We start from the raw sequence: 23,837 nt of genomic DNA, 5'->3' as shown, positions 1-23,837 counted from the left end.
GTTTGAATCAATTACTTGGCTAATAAAATTTAAGTAATGGTTTAAATTCAATTTTAAGTAATGGTTTAAGTTCAATTTTAAGTAATGATTTAAATTTAAGTAATGTTTTCAATAACGTTTTAAGTTTTAATCAATTTTGAGTCTTATTTGTAATTTAATTTATTGCCTTAATTACCTTCTAATTAATCGTTTTCCATAATCGTGGATTTTCTTAGCCAGCATTTAGCAAAGCTGTTGTAAGATACTTCTGCAGGAACAGAGCTTGGGAAAACGACTGAAACTTCTTGATGTTTTGGCAGATAACAAAAGCCCAGAGTGAAAATCTTTGCTAGGAGTGGGGTTAAGGGCGTTTTTAATTCACTTTTTACTCATGAGGGGTGAATATCTCAAATGCCTTTAGAGATGCAAGCAGAAAAGGAAGGTTGGAGGAATAGTAACACCACCAAACTTACTAAAAAAGGAGTAAATACTGTAAATACTCAAAGAATAGTTGAATATTTAGTTCCAGTACTTGCTATGTGCTGTAGAAAAGAACCACAGGGACAGCAGGAACAGTGGTGATGTGTTTTTGTTAAATAAATAAATGGACAGGATGCCACGGTTAGAGCAGCTCTCTTCAAGTATTTAATGCTGAACAACCCGTCACACACAGCCCCACGGGTGAGCAGAGCACAGAGCAAGCTGCAGACAGCAAAAAGCAAATGTCTGGGAAGAGGTGAGATTAAATTTCAGGTTAACAGGGTGAGCTGCACCGTGAGACAAAGGCTGCAGAGGGAAGCCACACACAGCTGAAGAGAAAAGCACTGGGACATGGTTTAGTAGTTGTCAATTCCAAACATTTAATGGAACATGGGTTCACTAGAGCCAGTCTGGAATCAGGGTATTTCAGGTCATTCAAGAAAATCCAAAATCTTAATGCACCTTTTTTTTTTTTCTGCACTTAAGCAAGGCATCACAGCAACCAGACACTATATAGTTCCCACAAAAATATTTAATTTCCACAGTATTTTCTTTCAATATCTTTAGTGAATTATGTAGAATTTTACAGGAGACAGTACTTAATGCAATATACAGAATAACAGGATCAGCCTGAACAACTTCTTCCTTTTTTTTCCAACTCTGCCCCCCCAATTTAATTCTCCTGGTCACTCTGTCATTACTGCACGTTTGTCCTTTTTTTTTTTTACATGAACATTTCCATGTGGAAAGTGGAATTTCAGAATGTTCAGCACTGCAGCCCTTGCAGGGTGCAATGCCTGGGGTAACTGGACACGGGTCCAACAGACTAGAGAAGCACCTTACATACAATATGTACATGGAGAGCACATTCTGCAGCTTCACTGGGGCTGGACAACACAGACAATCCAGGCAAGGTCTGCAACTCCAGTGGCTTAACTCAGAGCTTCCTATGTTAGAGTGCCTGAAATGAAAAATCCCAGCCATCCCAGTGCTCACATGATTGCCATCCCCTGGCGGGGCGATCAGCACGTGTGATTTGTCTGCACTGCCTTCCAACACACATGGAACATTCTGCAAACCAGTTACTTCAGGCCACCAGAGCCCTGAAGGGGGTCACCTCAGCCACGGGAGCAGCAGCTGCAGAGGTTCCACAGCACAAGCAGATGGCAGTGAGGCTCCAGGAGGAGACAGCACACAGATCTGGGTGCCCAGAGCTGGGACCCCACAGCCAGCAGTGCTCTCTCCCCTTAAAGTGCTCAGAAGGGCTCACGGAGCTGAGAAGGTCCCAGTGCCAAATTCCAGCCGGGCTTTGGAACAGCAGTGCTGGCCTTTGAGACACATCCTCAGTGCTGTGCCAGCTCCCCAGCCCAGAACTGCCCACGGGGGAGTTCCCCTCCTCCCTGTCCCTTCTGTGGCCATCTCACCTGTGCCCCTGTCAAGAGATGTTTGAAATTCCAGTCTCTGACAACACTGAGGTCGTGAAACTGTTGGTATGAACCCCCTGGGCATCTGAGTTTAGAAGCAGCTGGCACAATGCCAGGATAATTTTGTTTTGTTTAAAATCTGGGATGCTTAACTCTGTTTTGGAAGAGTTTGCAAGTTAACTAACTGTATAAAAATACAGTGTAGCTGTAATATTGCTCTGAAAAGCACTTTTGCAAACTTTTTTTTTTTTCTGTACAGACTGGTAAATAACATTACCAGATAATATAATACATTTTTTTAAATAAAAAAGGAACTCTCTCAAAGTCTGAACACTAAAGTCTAAATAGCTTGTTTAAAACACAACAGTGTGACCCATGAAAATTCTGCTTTGCATGGTTAAATTATAGCAGCATGGTTACTGGCTTTTCAAGGAAGTTCTTGAACTCAGCAAGCCACTGTGCTCCAACTGCTCCATCCACAACACGGTGATCACAGCTCAGGGTGACAGACATCATGCTGGCCACGTCAAAGCTGGGAGAAAAACAACAAAAAAAGGGTTAACACACTCTGCAAGGCAGTGCCACTTGCAGAGCAGAACAGCTACTTGGAGAGCCAGGAATAGCAGCTGCTGCCTGGTGACAGAGGTTTGCCCCAGCTGCACTGGGGAGCAGATCATGTTCATTCCTTCTCTGAGCAAAACCAGGGAAGGAACTTCCCACAGGCACTAAAACACCTCTGTGTGCTCCCCCTAGGGCAGGGAGCTCAGCTTTCCTTGCAGCACAAGGACAGCCCCACACAAAGGAAAAACAATATCCCCTTGCTTGGAGCTGAAATGAACACAGGATCCATCCTTCAGGATTTCCTTAAATGCAAATTGAAGCAAGTACTGAAAGCACCGTGTCAACAACACATTTTAGTGTCTTTAAAATTATTACCTAATGTAGGTGTTAGGATACCAGGCATGATTTCAGAGTCTGACTTCAGGATCAGATGGAAACTCACCCTTTCTCATTATCAGCTGGCACTAGTATTTCTTTTGAGGAACCCACTGCCAGGATGCAGGCTTGAGGTGGATTGATTATGGCAGAGAAATTCTTAATCCCATACATTCCTAAATTGGAAATGGTGAAAGTACCACCCTAAAAGAAAACAAACACATTCAGGGCAAACTCACAAAAACTGTTTTATGTGGGAATATGAGGTGAGGGGAGCTCATCCCAGTCTGCAGCTTCCTGAGGAGGGCAGGCTCTGTGGTGAGCAGGGACAGGATCCAGGGAGCAGCTGGAGCTGTGCCAGGGGAATTTGAGATGGATTTCAAGGAAAGGTTCTTCCCCAGAGGGTGCTGGCACTGCCCAGGCTCCCCAGGGAATGGGCACAGCCCCGAGGCTGCCAGAGCTCCAGGAGTGTTTGGACAGCACTCCAGGGATGCCCAGGGTGGGATTTGGGGTGTCAGTGCAGGGCCAGGGGCTGGATCCAATGACCCCTGTGGGTCCCTTCCCACTCAGGACATTCTGTGATCACAGACCAAGGCTCCAACATCACCACACAGCCTTTGCTCCTTTTAAACAAATCAAGAGCAGCAGAGTTTAACACCACCAGGGGCGTCTGACCTGGAATTCGTGAGGCTGGAGCTTCCCCTCCCGGGCCTTGGCTGCCAGCGAAGCCACGTCCTTGCTGATGGCAGCCAGGCCCTTGATGTGGGCGTTGAAGACGATGGGGGTGATGAGCCCTGCGGGGGTGCTGACAGCCACACTCACATCCACCACGTGATTCCTGCAACACACACAGCAGCTCAGCTCACTCCAGCACGGGAGCAAGCAGGAGAAATAAAAACAGCCCGGACAACCCAAAATTAACATTCACTTGCAACAATTATTTCACCTAGCCCACCAACCTTAGACTCAAAGATTTCACCACTTTAACAGAACCTCTCACCTTCACATCGTATTTTTCCCCTCCCTCAAATCCCAGCAGAAGTTCTCTTTTGCCATGAACAAAGTTTCTGGCTCTGACCATGCCATAAACTTACTGCCTAATAACTGTGTCCATCCATGAAGAATTTGCCTCAGGCACTTTCAAGCATGCCAATGCAGAAGCTTTAATTATGAAATCATTGACAGAAAGTTTAATGTTCTCTGAGACCTCCTGCAAATAAAGAGATTCCAGGTGTCAGTTTGTCCCCTGCACATACCCCACTTAACAAGGGCACTCACTGCACAGGAAACATTAGAAACATTAGAAAACATTAGAAAACAATCACACCACTTGCAAGCATGAAAATTCAAGGATAATTTAGAAGGTTAAATCCTTCATAATTTAAGGTTTTATAGTGCTTAGTTTTCCTCAAACTCAGCTTAGAATTATTATTCTGCCTAATTTTTTTACCTTTCTTACTATTAAAAAGTAAAATATTCCTATCCTTTTATTTTCCACCTGAAATAATGAATCAGCCCCAAGCAGAGCTCAGAACAGCCCCTTAGGGAAGTCAGGAATCAGCAGACACGAGGAAAATCTCATTCTGCCACAGACAGTCCAGACCTGACCCACAAAAGGCACTGAAAAGAATGTTTTTTTTCCCAAGCCAAGATGCCAGAACTCACCTGATTGAGTTCTTTCCTTAGCACCAGGACTTTCCCCATGTTGACATCGATGGACAGGTAGTAGTGAGGTATTGTTTGTTTGGACTGCATCAGCCTCTGAGCAATGACCTGGGGGGTGCAGAGCACAGAAATCAGCCTGGAACACTCCCAGCCTGGAACACTCCCAGCCAGAACAATGATCCTGGGACAGACTGAACCCTTACCCTGCGAATGTTGCTGATGGGGATGTCTGTGAAGGTCCCCTCGGGTGCTGCTGCCACTCCAGCAGGGACTGCCTCCGGAGCTGCAGCCTGCAGGAACACCAGAGTCACCCCAAAACACCCAAAGAGCAACTGCAGCTCAGTGCTGAGGCCAAGCTGCCTCTTGGTAAGAGCAGCAGCTATTTCCACCTCTCCAGTGCCCACCAGGCTCCTTCTAACCCCTCTATTTGGATATTAAATGCAGCATGGAGTGTTTTAGCAGCTCAACACTGAGATGTGCTGCTGTGGAGCTCCCAGCCCAGCCAGTCCTGCTCTGGTTGTTGCACAGACAGCAGAGCTGTGCTGTGCACAAAGAAACACTCCATCAGCTCAGGGACAGCACAAACCACAGCATCAGAACACTTCTGGGGCAGCAGTGACAGGCTGGGCTTTGCTAGGTCTGGCTGTCCTTCTGATGCCCTCTCTTCAGCAATGCTGGACCAGCTGGGACTGGGTGACCTCAGCCCATGAAGGTTTAGCAGCCAGAGGAAGGGCTGGGAGCACACAAATTTTTTTTTTCTTTGTGGAATAACAGAGGCAGAAGGCTTCATCAGCATTTCTGGCGGGTTAAATTTCCCAACCTTACAGTCACCACCACCCACTCAATCCAGCAATGCCAGTTCCATGCAGGAGCTGCCCTTCCACAGAGCTGTGCACTCCTGTAACACCCATTCCCACAGATTTCCAGCCTACTCACTGGAGCAGCCTTTGATGGCACAAATGACTCCACATCTTTTTTGGTGATTCTGCCATCTGGTCCAGTACCTGAAAGGGGCCAAGGAAAACGGGAGAGGATTTTGATTATTTCCAACATGGCTTTGCTTCTAAAGCAAAGTTTTATTTAACAATCATTGAACACAACTCCTGGTTCACAGCTGCACAGTCAGGAAGAACAGAAGAATATGGATCTACAGGGACAAAAAAACTGACAGTGAGAGCAAAGAAGTGGAAAGGAAAGGTACCTTTCACTTGGGTAAGGTCGATTCCTTTCTCTGCTGCCAGCTTCTTTGCCAGGGGACTGACCACAACCCTTCCTCCTTTGCGGGGTGGCCCTGCTGAGGGGGCTGCTGGAGCAGGGGCAGCAGCAGGCTGGGGAGGAGGAGGAGCAGCTGCAGGAGTTGCCATCACCTTAACAAAGAATCAAAGCCATCAGTGGAACCCACGGCAAGAGAAGTGGCACATCTAATTATCAATCAAGAGATAATGACTCATGTGCACAAAGGCTCCCAGAAATTAAATCAGAAACGCACTGGGAAGGAGGTCAGCTGAGCTATACACCAAATAAAATAAAGAACTTATGCTCTCCATTTTCAAGGATGGGGAATCAGAACTGGCACAAGCAACAAGCTGGGAAAAGATCAGAATGAATGAAACCTGCTGGAGGTCTTGGAGGGCAAATTAGTGATCACTTCTCAGCACGTGGATCAGCCTTGCACTCACAAATCAGAACACTCCTGCTCAGTGCCAACACCAGCTCAGGTCAGGCTTGTCACTGGTGCCCTTCTCCTTACCTGTGGAGGAGGAGGAGGAGGAGGAGCTGGGGCCTTCATGTCAGTGACTGCAGCAGCCTGGTAGTCAGCAAAGGCTGGGATATCAGCCTCCTTCTCCACAATGATGCACAGAGGAGTTCCTAAGGGCACGTCTCTTGTTCCTTCAGGCACCAAGATCTTTGCCAGGTAGCCTTCCTCCTGCACTTCAAAGCCTGCAGGGCAGAGAAACAACACTGAGGAGCTGAAAGCTGCTCCAAGTGCTGCTGCTGCAGACTGGCAGCTGAAGCAGGAGGATCCTTCCAGCAGGGAACCTCTCCATGCACTTGCTAAGAAGGATTGATGAGGAAATAAAAGTGTTTTTAGGGGCTCTCCAGTGGAATGAGATGATGACAAAGCCTGTCCCACAGCACCACCCCCGGAGCAGCCAGAGGAGCTGGCAGAGGCTGCTCAGGACCCTTCCAAGGGCACTCACCGATTGTGGCTTTATCTGTCTCGATCTCAGCCAGCAAATCTCCCTCACTCAGCTTCTCCCCCACCTTCTTCTCCCACCTCTGCACCGTGCCCATCGTCATGGTGGGTGACAGAGCAGGCAGGGTGATCTGGGAAGGCACAGAACACAGCACAGTCAGAGCCTGCTCCTCCAGAGGGCTCAGAACACACTCGGAACTCCTGAGAAATGATGCCAACCTAAAGAAGCAGCTTTAATGCACTCCTCGGTCTGGCTCCAGGACAGCCAAGCAGAGCTGTCCCACTGTGCTGCTTTGGCTTCTTTTAGCAAGGCCTGAGCAGGAGAGTGAGCAAGAGCAGAGGGCAAGAAATGGATAAATCAAAATAATCATCACTGCCATCACCCTGCAAGGCCAAGGAAGGCTGCAGCAAGTCACTCTGTCACTGTGACACACACACGGGGAGCAAAACTGGGCAGAGGGGGCAAGCAGAGGGAAGAAAGCAACTTTAGTAGCCAAAACACACATTTAGAAGCCATTCATTAATTCTTTTATTACTGACTTGGAGTAACATCTCACACAAATCAGTTCCCACACGCTTTATCTGTGGGATGGGGTTCAATATTCCAGATTTTCTTTTTCAAAGGGGTGTGAAAGCAACCCCCTGCACAAAGTGCTCAAATCCATCAGTGGATACACTTCAAAACCTAAGCAAAGCAAGAAGGTTTTACCCACAAACACAATTCATTATTAGTGACCCACAGACACATCTGGTGTGGTCACCAGAGCACCACAGGCTGGAGTTCTGCCCTGGGATATGAGCAGAGCTTACTCACACTAAGGACAAGGTTTTTTTTATACCACAACTGTCAAAAAAATGCAGATTTAGAACATTTTTCAAGACAACAACCCTGGAGGGACAAGTCTCTCCTCCACCAGCAGCTGGGATGCTGAAATAAATTTATTAAAAAAGCTTTCTGGGATGTCCTCCAACACCTGCTCTAAGCACACCACAACTGAAGTGGCACAGTTAATAAATTCCCATTCCAGACAGTTTCCATGACAAAATGCCCCACAGGTAGCTATGCCAGGGGCAGAAAAAGAGTGCAAGAAGCCTTAAAGCAGGAGCAGTGCTCTCTTACCTGCATGTGAGGAGGGTAAGAGCTGCCGGGGGCCTGAGGAGAAGGCTGAGGTGGTGGGGAGGGGGCTGCAGCTGGAGGGGGAGGCACTGGGGCTGCAGGGGCAGCAGCTGCAGCAGAATCCAGGGTGTAATTTTTGAAGGCATCAATATGTTCAGGCCTAGAAGAACACACAGAGCCCCAAAGCCCGTCAGGTGATGGTCTCAGTCTTTCACTCCAGGCACCCCAGAAGCCCCAAGAGGGGAAATTCACATCAAGGGTGAGGAAATACATACTTTTCTACTGTGATACATATTACGGCCCCAATAGGAACGTCCCTTGTTCCTTCAGGCACCAGGATCTTGGCCAGGTAACATTCCTCCAGGCTCTCAAAGCCAACTGTGGCTTTGTCTGTCTCCACCTTTGAGAGAGAACAGCAAATGGTGAGCCCAGAGCCTCCCGGTCTGTTTTTCTGGAAAAATCACCCTGAGGCAGCAGCTCTAGGGAAGTCTGCCCTCAAACCAGCTCTGAGAGACTGGCAGCCACTCCTTCCCACCCTTGGGATCCAAACTCTGCCTTCAGCCAGGAACAGCCCCCAGGCCAGAGGTGCAGCTCAAGAGAGCCCAGCCCAGCCTCGTCCCCAGGATACCTCTGCTATGAGATCCCCTTCGTTGATCTTGTCCCCCTCCTTCTTCTCCCAGCGTGCGATGGTGCCCATCTGCATGGTGGGGGACAGCGCTGGCAGGGCCACCTGTGAGGGACAGGGCAGTGTCACAGCCACACACAGCCAGCAGCACACAAGGGACAGAGACACATCCTCAGCTCAGCCTGGATGCGGGGCACAGATCTGCTGCAAATCCCCAGGACTGGCCCAGGCTGCTGGTGAAGAACCCTGGCAAAGCCACACGGGGTGCTGAGGGCAGAGGCTGTGCTGCTTGCCCCATCCCTGGAAGTGTTCAAGGTCAGCCCGGGTGGGGCTTGGAGCAACCTGGGACAGCGGAAGGTGTCCCTGCACATGGCTTGAAGGTGCACTCCAATCCTTTAACACTATGGCTCTCCAAGAAAGGGTTACAGGGAGCCAGGGTCTCCCCTGGGTCTGCCAAGGACCAACAGCAGTGCCGGGATAAAGGACAGAGGGGATGGAGGTAGCACCCCACAGCCACCCAGGGGCTGGAGGCTAAGTGGTGCCAAAGACACAAAAAACACCGATTTTCGCCCAGTTTTGGCATTGGACCAGGATTACCCAGAGAGGCAGCGGAGCCCCCATGCCCGGGGGCGCCTAAGAGCCGAGGGAGTGGGGGGCTCCAGCCGCAATGCTGGCTGATCCTAAAGGACTTTTCCAGCCTTGGTGATCCCATAACTCAATCCCCGGGGCAAACTGAGCCGCACGGGGCGGGGACGGGAAACGGGGAGGGGGAAAGCGAAGGGGCAAGGACGGGGAAAGCGAAGGGGGAAAGGGGGAAAGGGAAGGGGGGAAAGAGAAGGGGGGAAAGGAAAGGGGGAAAGGAAAGGGGGAAGGGAAAGGGGGAAAGGAAAGGGGGAAAGGAAAGGGGGAAAGGAAAGGGGGAAACGAAGGGGGAAAGGAAAGGGGGAAAGGAAAGGGGGAAAGCGACGGGGCAGCGAGGGGACACAGGGGACAGGCGGGGCAGGCTCCGGGGGTCACCCTCACCTTCTGGTGCGCCGGGAGGCTGCAGCAGCGGCGCGGGACGAGCCGGGGCCAGGCGGGCGGCGGCAGCAGCGGGCGAGGCGCGGGGCCGCCCCAGACCGGGCCGCGCCGGGCCGGGCCAGCCCCGGCCCCGGCCCCGACCCCGGCCCCGAGCGCTCGGCGGGGCCGCACCAGGCCGGGCGGCCGGGCCGCGCCCCGGGACACGCGTCGCGCCAACACCCGCCACATGCTGGGGCCGGGCTGCAGCCGGGCTGGGCCGGGCGGAGCGGGGCCGGCGGCGCTCGGTGACCTCCGTGCGGGCGGCGCGGCGCGACACTGGGCGGCCGTAAAGCGGCGGCGGGCCCGCCTCAGCGCCGCCTCAGCGCCGCCTCAGCGCCGCCCCGCCCGCCGCTGCGGAGGGCTCGGCCGGGAACGCGGGGTGCAGGGCACGGGCTGGGGCTGCACGGCAGCCCTGAGCAGGGGACAGCCCGGGGTGGCTCTGCTGCTGGGAGCGGCCTCAGGGTGGGCCCGGGGAGCGGCTGTGCGTGGGGCAGGACAGCCAGGGCTGTGAGGGCTGTGGATGGGGCTGGACACAAATACAGCCAGGGCTGTGGATGGGGCAGCACACACAAATACAGCCAGGGGTGTCAGGGCTGTGCATGGGGCAGGACACGTAAATACAGCCAGGCTGTGGATGGGGCAGCACACACAAATACAGCCAGGGCTGTGGATGGGGCAGGACAGCCAGGGCTGTGAGGGCTGTGGACGGGGCTGGACACAAATACAGCCAGGGCTGTGGATGGGGCAGCACACACAAATACACCCAGGGCTGTGGATGGGGCTGGACACACAAATACACCCAGGGCTGTGGATGGGGCTGGATACACTAATACACTCAGGGGTGTCAGGGCTGTGGATGGGGCAGGACACTAAATACACCCAGGGCTGTGGATGGGGCAGGACAGCCAGGGATGTGAGGGCTGTGCATGGGGCAGGACGTGTAAATACACCGAGGGGTGTGAGGGCTGTGGATAGGGCATGATACATAAATACACCCAGGGCTGTGGATGGGGCAGGACATAAATACAGCCAGGGGTGTGGATAGGGCAGAACACTAAATACAGCCAGGGCTGTGAGGGCTGTAGATGGGGCAGGATACACAAATACAGCCAGGGCTGTGGATGGGGCAGCACACACAAATACAGCCAGGCTGTGGATGGGGCAGCACACACAAATACAGCCAGGGGTGTCAGGGCTGTGGATGGGGCTGGACACACTAATACACCCAGGGCTGTGGATAGGGCAGAACACTAAATACAGCCAGGGCTGTGAGGGCTGTGGATGGGGCAGGACACACAAAAACACCCAGGGGTGTGAGGGCTGTGGATGGGGCATGAATACATAAATACAGCCAGGGCTGTGGATGGGGCAGGACACGTAAATACAGCCAGGGATGAGGGGACAGGCCGCGCTCCCTCAGTGCCACAGGCCATGAGCTGAAACGTGCCGAGTTCCACCTCAAGCTAAGCGAGAAGTTGTTTGCACGGAGGGTGGGTTTGTTCCGAGATGTGCTCTCCCTGCCATAGCCCGGGATTGTCTGTTTCAGTGCTTACAGTTGGTTTACTTCTGCCCAGTTTCCTCAGAGTTACTTTCCTGTCCCGATACTTTGTAACTTGATCTTGTAGCAAAATCTCAAGCCAGAGTTAAAACTCATTTAAAATTAACACCTTTTGCTTTTATGGGGGAGAAGCCTCCCAAAACAAGGTGCTCCTCTGGATAGCAGAGGAGGACCTGAGGCTGGGCAACAACAGACCTTGAAAAGCTTCAAAATTTGCTCCATGAAACTCCAGCCCAGGTGTGTGGCTGTTGCTGAAATAAAACCAATGAGTAAAACCCAAAGAATGAAACACTTGTGAGAAGTTTGCAATTCAAATACAATTGATCTCAGTATCACAAGCCCATGCCTTCTTCACTAGAGACCGTGCAACAGAGAAACTATGTCCAGGGGAGAAAGAAAATCATTGTTTCTTTTCCAAAGGGATGTATTTCCCCCATTAATTAACCTGCTCATTGATGAATTTTCCTCCTGCTGACTGTAAGCAGAAAGTCACACACATTGTCCAGAACAGGAGGCAGCTTGTGTTGTGCCAATGTGGCACAAAACCACATAGTAAGATAAAATTACAAGGCCAGTGTTGTGCCAACAGAAGACGATACAAAACATCTCAGCATCCACCAGGAAAGGAGTAAAACACAGTATAATGCGTGCAGAAATATACAGAGAGCACTTGCACTAGTATAAAAATATCCACAGTCCTCAGACAAATGTGAATCGGTACAAAATAATTTCAAGAACGGGTTTACAAAAGGACATGTTAATATAAAACAGTAAAACCGGGTTGCCCCCTCTCCAGCCTCATGCACAGCACACACAGACAGTCCATGGAAAGCCCACAGGAGCTGGGAAGGAGCAGAGCCCATTTGACCTCCCGAGCCCACGGGCGATGTAGAGAAACAAAACCACAAAACCAGAGGGAAAAATCCACCCTTGGGGGACTGTAGGGCTTGTTCTTCCCCCAGCAGTTCTTTCCTGACCCTTCAGGACTGAGCATAGCAAGGAGCTGGTGTGGGTAAGTGCTTGGTGGCCCTGGCAGTGGGAGACAGCAGCACAGGAGGTGACAGCAGAGAGGGCAGGAACACAGGGACAGAGGCTCAGCAAGGACAGGGGTGTAAAGACCTCAGGGAGCAGCTGATTCCAGCTCCCCCAGCCATGAACCCCTGCAGCCAACAAACCCACAGTGCCCAGAGCTGCAGGGCAAACCCTCGGAAATGGGAACAGCTTTGGGAAGTGGGGAAAGCAGGGCTGGGAGATGGGAGCCTGAGTTTGGGAGAAAGGGAGCTTGGCCAGGGGGGTGAGCTTTGCTTCAGACCATGCATCAACCCTCCAGAGGACTTTTCCCACCCAGCACAGGTCCTGTCAGCCTGCAGTGTCCACAGAGTCACTCTGCTCCTGCAGGACCTGCTGAAGGTCCAGCTGGTCCAGCTTCAGCTCCCACGATCCAGCAAACTCTTCTCCATGAAGGCAAAGCTTCACATTTTCAGCATCAGTGCAGTTTTCTGTGACAGCAGCACAGGAGATGCCCAGCTGAGCCTGCAGCACACGGTGCAGGGATGGAGGAGAAGGGAGCAAAGCATCCTTAAGGCCTCCAGGGTTTTGCTGGCAGGGCCAAACAGGGATTTTCTGTCCCACAGATCCATCCCTGCAGCCTCAGGACAGCAGCTGCCCTCGGGCACGGGCAGTCAGGTGCCAGCTGTCCATGCCCACAGCCTGCACCACCCGTGGCTGGCACGGAGGCTCTTTTTTGGCAGCTTGAATTGGCCTCCTCCCAGCTCTTGGGCTCCTTGGTCACTCTCTGAGCTCTGCAGACAGTCACAGGTTTCCATAGAAACAGGGCTTGAAAGCTCCATTAATTCTCGCCGTGGTCTTCTTCCACCCAGGCCACGATTTTCCCCTCCCAGCCAGGAATGATGTCGTCGTCATGGAACACCTACCAACAAAATGAAATTAAAAAAAAAGGATTTCAGTCGTGTCTGGGGGTCTGGACACAGGGTTCTGCAGTGTGAGTGGCATCAGGGGCATGAAGTCAAATCCTAGCTCAGATTTCCCAAAATAATCCAGGGAACACATGGCAGTGATGGCTGAGGTATGAGTCACATTTTCACAATTCAGGTAAATAACAGACCAGGCCTCATTAACCAATGAATATCGGGATTATTATCAGCTTGTTTTTTTTGACATTAAAGGTAAACTAAAGACAGGAATCACGCCTTTTCTGAGCCAGACCACGACCTCCAGGCTGCTGCTGCCTGTCCCCAGAGAGGGTGACCTTTTGCCCTTGTCCTAATCAATTTGTGAGGCAAGAACTGTCCAAATAACCTGAGATGAATCCAATCCACACCCACACCAGCCTGAGCACGAGCAGGGCTGCACTGCAGCACACAAAGGGAACGATGCCACACACACAGAGTTCTCTCTGAAAAACCTTCAGGGGAAAGGAAGAGATTGTATTTTTTATAGGCTCTCCCATTGCAATAGGGTTTATAAAACCTGCAGCCTGGATTTTTGCTGTGTCCCCAAGGGGCTCTGCAGTCACAACCACATCCATGGAGTTGCTTTTGCTGAGGATGAAAATATTTTAGCACAACAGAGCTTAACCCACGGCTGGGAAAGCAGCCACCTTTGTTTGGGGGAACATCCACTATTTCATTAGATTAAAAGTGAGGTGACCATGGTCCCCAGGGCTGTGTGGTGACACTGATCCCAAAGGCCAGTCCCATTTTTACCTCCTCCTTCACTGTGCCAAACTCTGGGTCCAGGGCTTTGAAGTGGTACCGATGGGCTCCTTCCCGATCGATGGCAGCCTTGAAATCCTTCAGAGTCACTTCCCCTAACCTGCGAGGGAAATAAATGCAAAAACAAAATACAAAACCAGAGCTCAGGGACTACTGCAGCCAATCTTCCCCAGCCAACAGCATGAAACCCAGCTGAGGCACAGCAAACCCGTGCTGGCTGGGAGCATTCCCAGATTCCCAGGAAATCAGAGTGCTGGTTTTGGGGGCCCAGGAGGCTCAGGAAGGGCCAGGCTCACCTCTTTGGTATGCTGACCATGAAGGGGGTGAGGGAGCGGTCGGTGAAGTACAACACTTTGGTGCAGGCACTGGTGCTCATCACGGGCGTGCTCTGAGAGTGAGGCAGCTCTGCAAGGCAGCAGCTCGCTGATTATCATCCCTTATCATCATTATCCCTCCCCATCTTCCCCTTCCTGCTGCCCAGGATGGATGGTGGATTTTAATTTGCCCATTTGTGTTTCTCTCCCCAACTCCTGCCTTGTTTCCTTCTTCCCCCGAGAGCTGAAAGAGAGGAGCTGAACTCCACAATTTTAATGCTTCTTTTATGCAGAAAATCCTCTGCACACATGGAAATGTGGTGTTTAAAAGGGCTGCACCGTTCTGTGGATATGAAAGGCAGTAAACACTGAGCAGGGAACACTCCTCTGTCCCCACTAGATGGTGCACAGCAGCAGGAAAGCTGGGATGACATCCCTTTTTCCCTTTTCCCAGTGATTGCCATGGTTATTGTGCTGCAGCACTGCCCAAGAGGCCCAGACCAGCTCTGTGATGGTTCCTTACAGAAAACCAGCCATAAACGTGAGTCCCTTCCCTTTGCTGGGAGCTCTGACCCACGGAGGATCCTGGAGAGGGCAGATTCCCAAGGGGATCCTACACCCGGGAGCTGAGCAGTGGCTTTGGCAGTGGCAGGGCAGGACCTGCCAGGCACTCACTGGATTTGGGGGGCCAGGAGTCTCTGCACTCGTTGCTCGCTCTGCTTGCTGGCGATTTCCCCCGGACCTGGGGCGCAAAGCCAAAACAACAAGGACAGAGTGTCACCTCCCAGGCAGAGCCCCCTGGGGCGGGAGCTGAGCGTGCTGGGGAGCCTTTACCCTCCTCTCCTGCCTCTTGTGCGTCTCCAGGCGGTGCAGGCGCTCCATGAGGCTGGAGATGCCCTGCTCCAGGCTGTCGATGGTGTGGTGCTGCGGGTCGTGGCCGCTGAAGCTGTTCCTGAGGCTGCGGAGGGCGTCCCGCACCAGCTGCAGGTCACTGGTCTGCCCAAAACACACAGCTGAGACCAGCCCAGCGCTGCCTCCCCAGCAAGGGGAAACCTCTCTGAACGGAATAAAAGAGCTCCAGGATATCTGGCTGGGGCACTTACCCCTCGGTGGGCTGTGGGAGCAGCTCCTTTTCCTGCTGGCTGCAGAAAGCCATTGCTCTGGGCACTGTGACTGCTGAAAGCCATCACCTGGGCAGGGGAAGATGTGTGAGTGTCAGGACCTCCCCAAAAATCCTCATTTATGGACTTCAAAATGAGAGGGAATGAGAGCTTTCCACACCAGTGATAAAACTCCCATCTTCTCCCGGATAAAGACACTCCCTAAAGTGTGCAGGGAGCTCCTGCTCACAGCACAGACCTGATTCCTCATGTAAAGACTCAATGCCAGGGTCAGCAGGAAAAGGAGGAAGTAAACTGAGCTGTGGTCTAACCACTGCAGGTGAAGCTGGAAGCTGAGAAAGCCTCTGGCTTCCCTCACTGTTTCATCCCTGAGGATTTTGAGCCAAGAGGCTGAGGCAGAGTGCCCCATGCTGGGGGCTTTGCCTGCCTTGGTCAGGGCTCTGGCAGTGAGAAGGCAGAGCCAGAGCTCTCTGGGATGAAGGGGAGGGTTTCTGGAGGGTGCTGGGCAAACACCCCCCCCAGGTGTGGAGCAAGGCTCCCGTACCTCCTCAGCTTCTCTCTTCATGCAGTGAGCCAGCAGGGCCTCCTTGTGCTCCAGCTCCCGCTCCAAATCCACCTGTGGAGGGGCAGCAGAGGAGTCACCACCAGCCGGGCCAGCCAGAGCAGCTCCCAGTGCAGCCCAGCTCCCCTACCTGCTGGTAGCTGGCCTCAGAAAGCTGCCTGAGCACCTCATCCAGCTTGGTCTGCTGCTGCTGCAAGTGCCGATCCTTCTGGCACAGCTCCTTCTGCAACACAGGGATAGAGGAGGGAGCTCAGTCATCTTCCCGGGGCAGGGAAAATCGTGTCACCTGCCAGCAGCAGGTGACTCGCACAGCGTGTGCTTTGCCAGATGTTGGAGCTGAGTGTCAGAGCTTTTTTTTGACGAGATCAATCAGGTTTTTATTTCCCAAACTCCCCTTGGCCAAAGATCTGCTGCTGAGGTCACACAGCTGTCCCAGAGCACACAGATTCCCCAGGGATCAGAGGACAAGCGGGTCACCCACCCTCATCTGCACAAGTGTTGGACACTCAGCAGCCACCAAACCATGACAATGAAAGATCTGCAGGAAGCTGTGGGGGGAATGCAAAGAACTTCTGATCCCTCCAGCTCACTACAAACACCCCTGGCTCCCTCAGCTCCTTCCTGGGGCTGTCCCAGTGCCAGGGAAAGAGCAATCCCACTCCCAGAACTGAAGAACCACCCAAACCCCCATGGAAGAGGTGCCATTACTTTGTACTCTGCCAGGAGCCGGTTTCTCTCTTCAACCTTCCTCTGGAGGTCAACCTGCAGGAACAGCACCCAGCTGTGAGGCAGACATCCCCAGAGAGTGCAAACCTCTGCCCCTCGTGCTAAAGGGTGAGCAGAGACCTACAGAGGTCAAGGGGCAGCTGTTTAGGGTGGCACCTTTGGACAGAGACCTGCACAGGGCAGGTGCCACCTGCTGAGCCAGGGAGCGAGGAGGGACAAATGCAACTGAAAACACTGAAAACATCAGGGAAAGCCCCTCCCTGCCCCAGCTGAAGGTCCTGGAGGACAGGAAGCAGGAGTGAAGGTCAGGAATGTCCAGCCTCACAGCTGGCCAGCAGGCTGTGAGCAGCCTGTGCTGTGCAGAGACCTCTGGCTGCTTGTTCACTGTCCCACGACCCCGAAATCTGTGCTGCAGCCACCCCTGGGGCCACCACCCCCCCGCCAAAATAACCTCAGCAGCCACAGCAGCCACTCACGTTCTGGTTGTGCAGCTCCTCCTTGTCCATGTTGGCTCTCAGCAACTCCTGCTTGAGCTGCAGCACTGAAGCATCCTGCTGCAGCAGCCTCTGCTGCAGGGCGTCCTGGGGAGAGGTGGTGTCTGCAGGAGGGCAGGGACCCTTCCCCGGGGCTCAGTGGCCACAACTCCCTGTGGCCACTCAGGGCTGAGGGGCTGCCAGGGGCCCCAGAGAGCTCTCAGCCCTCCTGCCTCTCCCTTCCCCAAAACTCATTGTCACCCTGATTTTTTAGGGTTTTCTAAGCCTTCTGATGTTTGCATTCTTGTAGCAAACTTTCTCCCACACTTTCTGTAAATAACTTATTGTTTTGCATTCTTTAATGGAGGAGGAGACATTTGATGGGCTGTTGGTTTGTGCAGTGTCACTGGAGAGGTGGCACTGCCACCCTCCAATCCACTGTCACTTTTGGAAATCTATAAATGTTGGAGTCATTAGGAAATAAACTTCCCTTTTTTAACCTTGAGAACAGCAGCGTGTTCACATCATGTTTTTTCATGTCCTACAGTGACATCTGATTTCCCTGCCAACGTTTTGGCCACCAGCACAGAGGGATTTCTCTGCTTCAGCCCAAATTCCCTGCTCCAGAAGTGATGAACAGTGGCTCTGATGGACAGGAACAGCTCTGGAGGGCATTCAGCCTGCAGCTCCTGCTCCAGCCACTCATCCCGAGGGCACAGAGAGGCCAAGATCAGCTCAGGACACGAGGAGCCTTAAGCCCTGAGTGTGACCCAGTTGTGCAGTGAAATCCTCTCTGGAGAGGCCAAAGTCAGCACTAATTCTGCACCTTTCACTCACCCAGGGCTGCACCTTGGACAGCCACTGCTGTGTGCTCCCTTCTGCCAGGCAGCTCTAAAAATACCTCTGCCAGGAGGAGATCAGCAGTGTTCACCACTGCAGAGGCACAAACGGAGCCATTTCTGGGCAGGACAGGGACACCCCAGGCTCTTTTTCCTGTGCTGGCAGGAATGAGTTCACTGGGCCAACGTTGCTGAGTGTGTACTCCAAGAGAGAGGAGGGAATAAAAGAGCCAGCCAGCCAACCAATGTATACCTCTTTCTCTTTAGGAGAAACAGGGGAAATAAAAAAAAGGGGAATACTTGACCACAGTCTTACAGACAGAGCAGGAATCTGGAAACCCAGCTCCTTGCACCTGCCTAAAAATTCAGAAATAAACCACAGGATCCCCCACCTCCAAGCCCCAATACTCCTTCCACAATCTGAGCTTCCTCAGAGGTGTGTGGTTGCTGTTGGCCTTGCTCACCTAAAGCTATTTATTTTTAATGAAATGCCCCTTTCCTCACCTTTATTCCCTGGAGGTTCCGAGCTTCTTGTTTGTATTTCAGCAGCTCTTTCTACAAATGCAACACAATTTGGTTAAACAGCACCTTGTCAGCCCTTCAGAAGCAAGCAGAGCTGCTGTTTTCTCTGCAGGAGGAAGCACATCCCACCTCTTCCCTCAGATCCAGGAGTTACAGACATGACAAAGAGCTGAGCTCTTAAGCTCTGTTATTAAAGTCCTGAGGAAAATAAGGATTGCCCAGGCCCCCAAATCTGTCCTTTAGGCCAACATCAAACACTTCTGCCAGCATCAGAACTGGTCCCAAGCCTCCAGAGTTGGAGCCCTCACAGAATATTCCCCATTTCATCCATCATGATGCTCACCCTGCCTCATCCCCACCCCCTTTTCCCCTCAAAAATAAAATGGAGCAATCTGCAAAACCTCTTTTGCCCCTCAGTGTCACTCTCTAACCTTCAGATCTTGATTTTCTTCCACACTCTGGTCCAGGCGGCTTCGGATGATGATCTGAACACAAAATATCAGCGTTGTTATTGTGCAGCAGGGGCAGGGCAGGGCAAGAGGCACCTGCAGCAGGGAAATTTGGGGCCAGGGCTGTTCTCACCAGCTGCTCCTCAGGGCAGGCTCCACGCTCAGAAAGTTCAAAGGACCCTTCCTGCTCATCCTCAGGTAAAGAACCATTGAGCAACAAAGCCTGGGGAGATAATGGGGGAAAAACTCTGCTTTTCAGAGATTTCAAAGGGAAATAGGTGAGCTGCAGCTCTGGCCAGCAGTCACCCCTATCAACAGGCCCTAACCAGCTTCATTTTCCATTTCTGCTGATTTATTCCCCTCAAAAATCAGGGTTTTTCTTCAGGAATGAACAAGAAGATTCATCCCCTGACAAAGATGTCCCAGGGGTCTATCAGCCCATGCTCTGCTCCACAGAAAGAACCAAACAAGGACAACTCAGATTCCCAGGGAGTGAAGTCTCAGCTTAGCACCTTATAGGGTGTGTGTGCATCAGATCCCAAATATTTCAGCCAAACTGTCACAATCTGGAGCCTCTCAATTACTGAGTAAGAGGAGGAAAATCGATGAACCAAATGCAGTTTCCTGCCTGGCCACATCAGCTGCCTCTCCCCACTCCCAGGGGACGAGGGGGCAGCAGTGCCAGTCCCTCCTGTCCCTGCTCCCACTGGGCACAAAATGCAGGGATTTTACCAGTGAACCAAGGAATTTATTTTCTTTTTGGTGACTCTTTTGTGTCCTGCCCATTGTCCCCGGGGACAGTGCCCGCCCAGCTGCCTGTGCCCCTCACACAATCTCTGCTTTGTTTACTGCCACATAAATATTTACAATTCAAAGCCACTGTGGTTCCCAGCACAAACAGAAAGGGATGTCCTGAGGGAGTTCAGTGCCTTCACCATATTGATCAAGGGGCTCTGCTCCCCAGGCACAGCCAAACACACCCCAGGCTGAGGGGCAGGCAGGGGAAGGCCCCAGAAATGAAGAATTGTGGGGAGGATGTGCCAAATGTGAAGCTTCAGCCAAGCTCATGGGATGACTGACACCATGGGTGACCCTGGAAGAGAGCACTCTCTGAGGAGAGAAATCTCACCTGCAAACCCGAAATCATCTTTTTCGCCTCCTCCATCTCCTTTTCCAGGTGGTCCTGCTGTTCCAGGAGCTGCTCCTCCCATGAGTTCTCCAGGTAGCAGCCAGAGCTCCCTGCCTGCCACTCGGGCTGGAAGTGAGCCTCGGCCTCTTCTGCAAGGGAGAGGAGCAGGATGTGCTGCTGGCAGCCCGGGAGGGGGCTGCTGCACCCCCAGTGCCACGGTGACCCCCAGCATTCCTGCCTCCTCCCCGAGGTAATCCAAGCTTTCCTTCATCCCACATGGCTGCACCGCAGGGCTCAGGGAGATCTCCAAGCACAGCACTGGGGACAGCGTGTGACAGAGGGGGACAGGCACCTGTGGGCTCCCAAGGACACCCTGGAGGCAGCAGGAAATCATTCCAGTCCCTGGGAAGCTTTCCAGCTCCTATCACAGAGGTTTTACCTGGTTTAGGCTCTGTTTCTTCAGCCTGGAGGATCACGAGCCTCTCCTTCTCCTCCGAGGGGGCTACAGTGGATTCACTCTTTGCACTGTGGACAGGGCTGGGTGAAGTCAGGCTGCAGAGCGAGGCAGGAACAACTCTTTTAGATGATGAAGATGATGTTAATCAGCACTAATTTTGAACAAGCATTTCCCCATATTCACTTTTATCTAAGAATTATCTGCATCCCAGAGAAACCTTCAACAACTCTGAACATTATTTTTTTTTAATTCAGACTCTCCCACAGGGGTAGGACCACACTCAGGAGGAATTTACTGCCAGCCTGGACAAAAAGCCACCCTGGCTTCATCTCTTGCTCCAGAGCTTTCAGATGAATCATTCCAACTTTAAATCCCAACATATTTGAGAGTCAGATTCCACTCACTCGTGCTCTTCGATTAAAACTTCTTGGGAGTGCCCACATATTTTCACAGGAGCCATCTCAGCTGACTGGGAGGTTCAAGCCATCTTTTTCTCAGAAATTCTTCCTAAGTGCATCTCCCAGACAACATCAAAAGGTGGCTGAAGCTCACTGACCCATTCAATGTACCCCGAAAGTCGCAGGAATTAATCCTTGCAAGTGTGAGCAGGAGTTAATTTTTCATTCTCCCCCAACACAGAAACAAAGGGCAGGGAACAAAAAAAGAAAAAAACAGTGTGGAAATAATATAATAGGTTTAGAAAAAGAAGAGGCTTCAGCAGCTCCCTCCCTGCATCTTCCCAGCACTGCTGCTCGTCTCCCACAGCTCCCACAGAATGGGAAAAGCCCTGCAATAGAGATGGAAATGACTTGCTGCTCCTGCCTGCCCCACTCCCACGGCCAGGACCAGCCTCTCCTCATTCAAATGACAGACCTGAGTCCAGTGTTTTGTGGTTCAGACTTCCCCTGAGTGAAAGTGAAAGAATAATCAATGTCCAATAAAATGTCCCACAGGGACAGCACTGTCCTTTCAGGTGATGCTTAAAGGGCTCCCAGCCTCCTGGCTTTGCTCAGGATTTACCTCCAGGAATTCCAAATCCATCTCAGCAGTCCCTCATTAGACATATTTTTAATATCAAATTTGTAACCAGCTTCTGTTCCTGCTCATTGCTGAATGGGAGCATGGCATAAAATGATGGTTTTTGGGGTTTTTTAAAACGCTGTTTATGCCTTGATTTGGCAGTTCTGCTGGGATTGCATTACGTAACAAGGGCCAGAAGAAAGGATGAAACTTTCACACAACACAGATGCCAGCAGGAAGCCCAGCTGCTCTGACATGGCCAGCAGCTCCAGGAGGGATTTCACTTCCTTCTAGGAACAGCTCTCAGAATTCCCTCTCTCCCTCCCTGCCGTTCTCAGCTGATGCTCTGAACCTGCCCTCACCCCGAGGCACTGCTGGTTCTCATCCATGCAAAAGCTGTCCCAGAAAAACACCAGCAGGCACAGATGGCAGAGAAGGTGGTGAAACAGGGGATGCAAAAAGGATGGGCAGGATGAAAAACAAGGATGGGAGCCTGGAAATAACATTCCACATCCATCTCCCAGCACTGGATCCACAGCCCAAAGCCAAGGAAAGGCACCACAGGTGGGGACAGGTCCCCCCAGCACAGACAGCTTTACATTTCCTGAGGCATTCCCACGTCCCCAGACCCTTTCCAGGCAGTTTTCCTATTTCAAAAGGGTTCAGGCAGCATCCATTACCACCTCCCAAACGCTGCAAACAGCGGCAGGGCCAGAGGCAGCTGAAGCAGCAGCACAGGTCAGGTTGCTTTCTGCATCACCCAATTAATGCTGCAAACACTTGCCCGGGCTCTGTATCAGCCCGAGCCATCAGAGTATGGAACAGCCGCTGATGCAATGCCTTTAAAAGTGCACAACAATTCCCTATGAAAGCGTGCAGAAACCAGGGCTGGGAAATGAAAGCTTTCCAAGAGAGATTTATGATGCAAACTGCTCCACTTTCACCGCTTGGTTCCTTAACCCACATCCTGCCTCCCCCGAGCCCCAGATCCTCCAGCACAGGGCAGCGAGCCCCTGAATGCCCCGAGTTTTAATGAACACCCATCCCTGCTGCTCGCGAGGACAATGGACACAATCGCTCACCATTTGACCTGCTTCCCTCCCATGATCCCACTTGAACCTGTGGCCTCACAGAATGCGCAGGATCCCGGCTCCGCTCATGCCTCCTTCCCTTCTTCAGGGCTCGGCTCCTGCCAAACTCTGCCAGCCGGGCTGCCGAGGAGATTCCCGGCAGAAACAACACACACACACACACAAAACAACCAACTCAGGGGCTCGGCCGGCTCAGGGGCAAACCCGCAGCCCCCTGGAGCGGGCTGGATTGCGGAGCCGGGGGGGAATTCTGCAGCCTGCCTTCGGCTCCCGCTGCTCTTCCTCGCAGGTTATTCGTCTCCTGCTGCTGCATTTTGGTCAGCTGCACAGCCGCTTGTTTTCATCGCAAGGCTCCGGGCTTGCCGGGGGTGTTTCTCATCCCATCCCGCCCTCCTTGTGCCGCCGAGCATCCGAGGAGCCGCCGGGGGAAGGAAGGAGCTGCTGCCGGTGCGGGGTCCCTGCGCTGCCGGGGGGATGCGGGCTCTGCCCAGGCTGCTCTCCGAGATTCCAGAGGGATGTGGGCTCTGCCCAGGCTGCTCTCCCCGATTCCAGAGGGATGTGGGCTCTGCCCAGGCTGCTCTCCCCGATTCCAGAGGGATGTGAGCTCTTCCCAAGCTGCTCTCCCAGATTCCAGAGGGATGTGGGCTCTGCTCAGACTGCTCTTCCCAGCTTTAGGGGGATGCAGGTTCTACCCAAGCTGCTCTCCCCTGCTTTAGGGGGATGATGCAGGCTCTGCCTGGGCTGCTCTCCCAGCTTTAGAGGGATGCAGGCTCTGCTCAGGCTGCTCTCCCAGCTGCCAGAGGATGCAGGCTCTGCCCAGGCTGCTCTCCCAGCTTCCAGAGGATGCAGGCTCTGCCCAGGCTGCTCTCCCAGCTTCCAGAGGGATGCAGGCTCTGCCCAGGCTGCTCTCCCAGCTTTAGAGGGATGCAGGCTCTGCCCAGGCTGCTCTCCCAGCTTTAGAGGGATGCAGGCTCTGCCCAGGCTCTCCCAGCCCCAGCCCCGGCTCCTCTCCCTCCCGCTGTCACTCGGGCTGTGCAGGCACAGCCTTTCTCCGAGATGCCTGGCTCAGCGGTGGGGGAGGGAATGCTGCTGGAAGGGGAGGGGAAAGGGAGAGGGATGGGTGAGGGGCTCGGCAGCCTGGGAATCATCTGATTTTTGGCGATTTTTTCCATGAATCATTTCGGCAGCCTGTGCTCGTTGGGAACTGGGAGCGCTCAGAGCAGAGAAGGAGCTGTGGATGCTGCCCTGGGACAGCTCAGCCGGCTGGAGGGGGTCTCTGCACTCAATAACCTCTCTCACCAATAAAAAAAGCATCTCGTTTCTCCCAGCCTGTTCTCTGAACTGAGCTGAGCACGTTCC

The 23,837-nt window shown here is 52.6% G+C and overlaps 2 protein-coding genes across 7 annotated transcripts in view; both read right to left on the bottom strand.

Annotated features, from left to right (window-relative positions):
• Positions 1–814: 814 nt before the first annotated feature.
• On the bottom strand, positions 815–9,740 carry DLAT (dihydrolipoamide S-acetyltransferase). The gene is made up of 14 exons (XM_064397957.1): positions 9,447–9,740; positions 8,427–8,528; positions 8,074–8,198; positions 7,802–7,958; positions 6,686–6,812; positions 6,235–6,425; positions 5,686–5,851; positions 5,421–5,488; positions 4,688–4,774; positions 4,485–4,592; positions 3,914–4,029; positions 3,495–3,657; positions 2,887–3,023; positions 815–2,415 (listed from the first exon to the last, which is right to left on the bottom strand). Exons 1-14 carry the CDS (start codon positions 9,669–9,671, stop codon positions 2,286–2,288), a joined length of 1,902 nt encoding a protein of 633 aa, XP_064254027.1. The 5' UTR covers positions 9,672–9,740; the 3' UTR covers positions 815–2,285.
• Positions 9,741–11,329: 1,589 nt separating this feature from the next.
• The window catches only part of DIXDC1 (DIX domain containing 1), a 30,751-nt gene continuing 18,243 nt past the window's right edge, over positions 11,330–23,837 (bottom strand). For 3 of the 6 annotated variants that reach the window (XM_064397565.1, XM_064397563.1, XM_064397564.1), the window contains 15 exons: positions 20,350–20,462; positions 19,911–20,059; positions 18,915–19,004; positions 18,764–18,817; positions 18,315–18,365; positions 16,975–17,079; positions 16,481–16,534; positions 15,903–15,995; positions 15,755–15,826; positions 15,193–15,279; positions 14,924–15,085; positions 14,765–14,831; positions 14,072–14,180; positions 13,767–13,875; positions 11,330–12,970 (listed from right to left, as the gene is read on the bottom strand). In XM_064397565.1, coding sequence (XP_064253635.1) covers positions 12,890–12,970; positions 13,767–13,875; positions 14,072–14,180; positions 14,765–14,831; positions 14,924–15,085; positions 15,193–15,279; positions 15,755–15,826; positions 15,903–15,995; positions 16,481–16,534; positions 16,975–17,079; positions 18,315–18,365; positions 18,764–18,817; positions 18,915–19,004; positions 19,911–20,059; positions 20,350–20,462 — 1,396 coding nt within the window. In that variant the 3' untranslated portion in view covers positions 11,330–12,889. Of the gene's footprint in view, positions 12,971–13,766; positions 13,876–14,071; positions 14,181–14,764; positions 14,832–14,923; positions 15,086–15,192; positions 15,280–15,754; positions 15,827–15,902; positions 15,996–16,480; positions 16,535–16,974; positions 17,080–18,314; positions 18,366–18,763; positions 18,818–18,914; positions 19,005–19,910; positions 20,060–20,349; positions 20,463–22,469; positions 23,542–23,837 lie in introns of those variants that run through there. The other 3 variants (XM_064397569.1, XM_064397568.1, XM_064397567.1) reach the window with 3 other exon arrangements.

The sequence above is a fragment of the Passer domesticus genome, chromosome 23 (genome assembly GCF_036417665.1).
Source record: "Passer domesticus isolate bPasDom1 chromosome 23, bPasDom1.hap1, whole genome shotgun sequence".
NCBI lineage: Eukaryota > Metazoa > Chordata > Aves > Passeriformes > Passeridae > Passer > Passer domesticus.
Note: the sequence above shows the minus strand (reverse complement) of the source record. Positions and strands in the feature narration are given on the sequence as shown.

Bases quoted from the DNA above. Each gene is read 5' to 3' on its own strand.
- DLAT (XM_064397957.1), bottom strand. From the start codon at position 9,671: ATGTGGCGGGTGTTGGCGCGACGCGTGTCCCGGGGCGCGGCCCGGCCG. The intron at 8,199-8,426 runs GTATCCTGGGGA...TCTCTCTCAAAG, and splicing joins AAGGGGATCTCATAGCAGAG to GTGGAGACAGACAAAGCCAC. The intron at 5,489-5,685 runs GTACCTTTCCTT...GGCCCCTTTCAG, and splicing joins CGACCTTACCCAAGTGAAAG to GTACTGGACCAGATGGCAGA.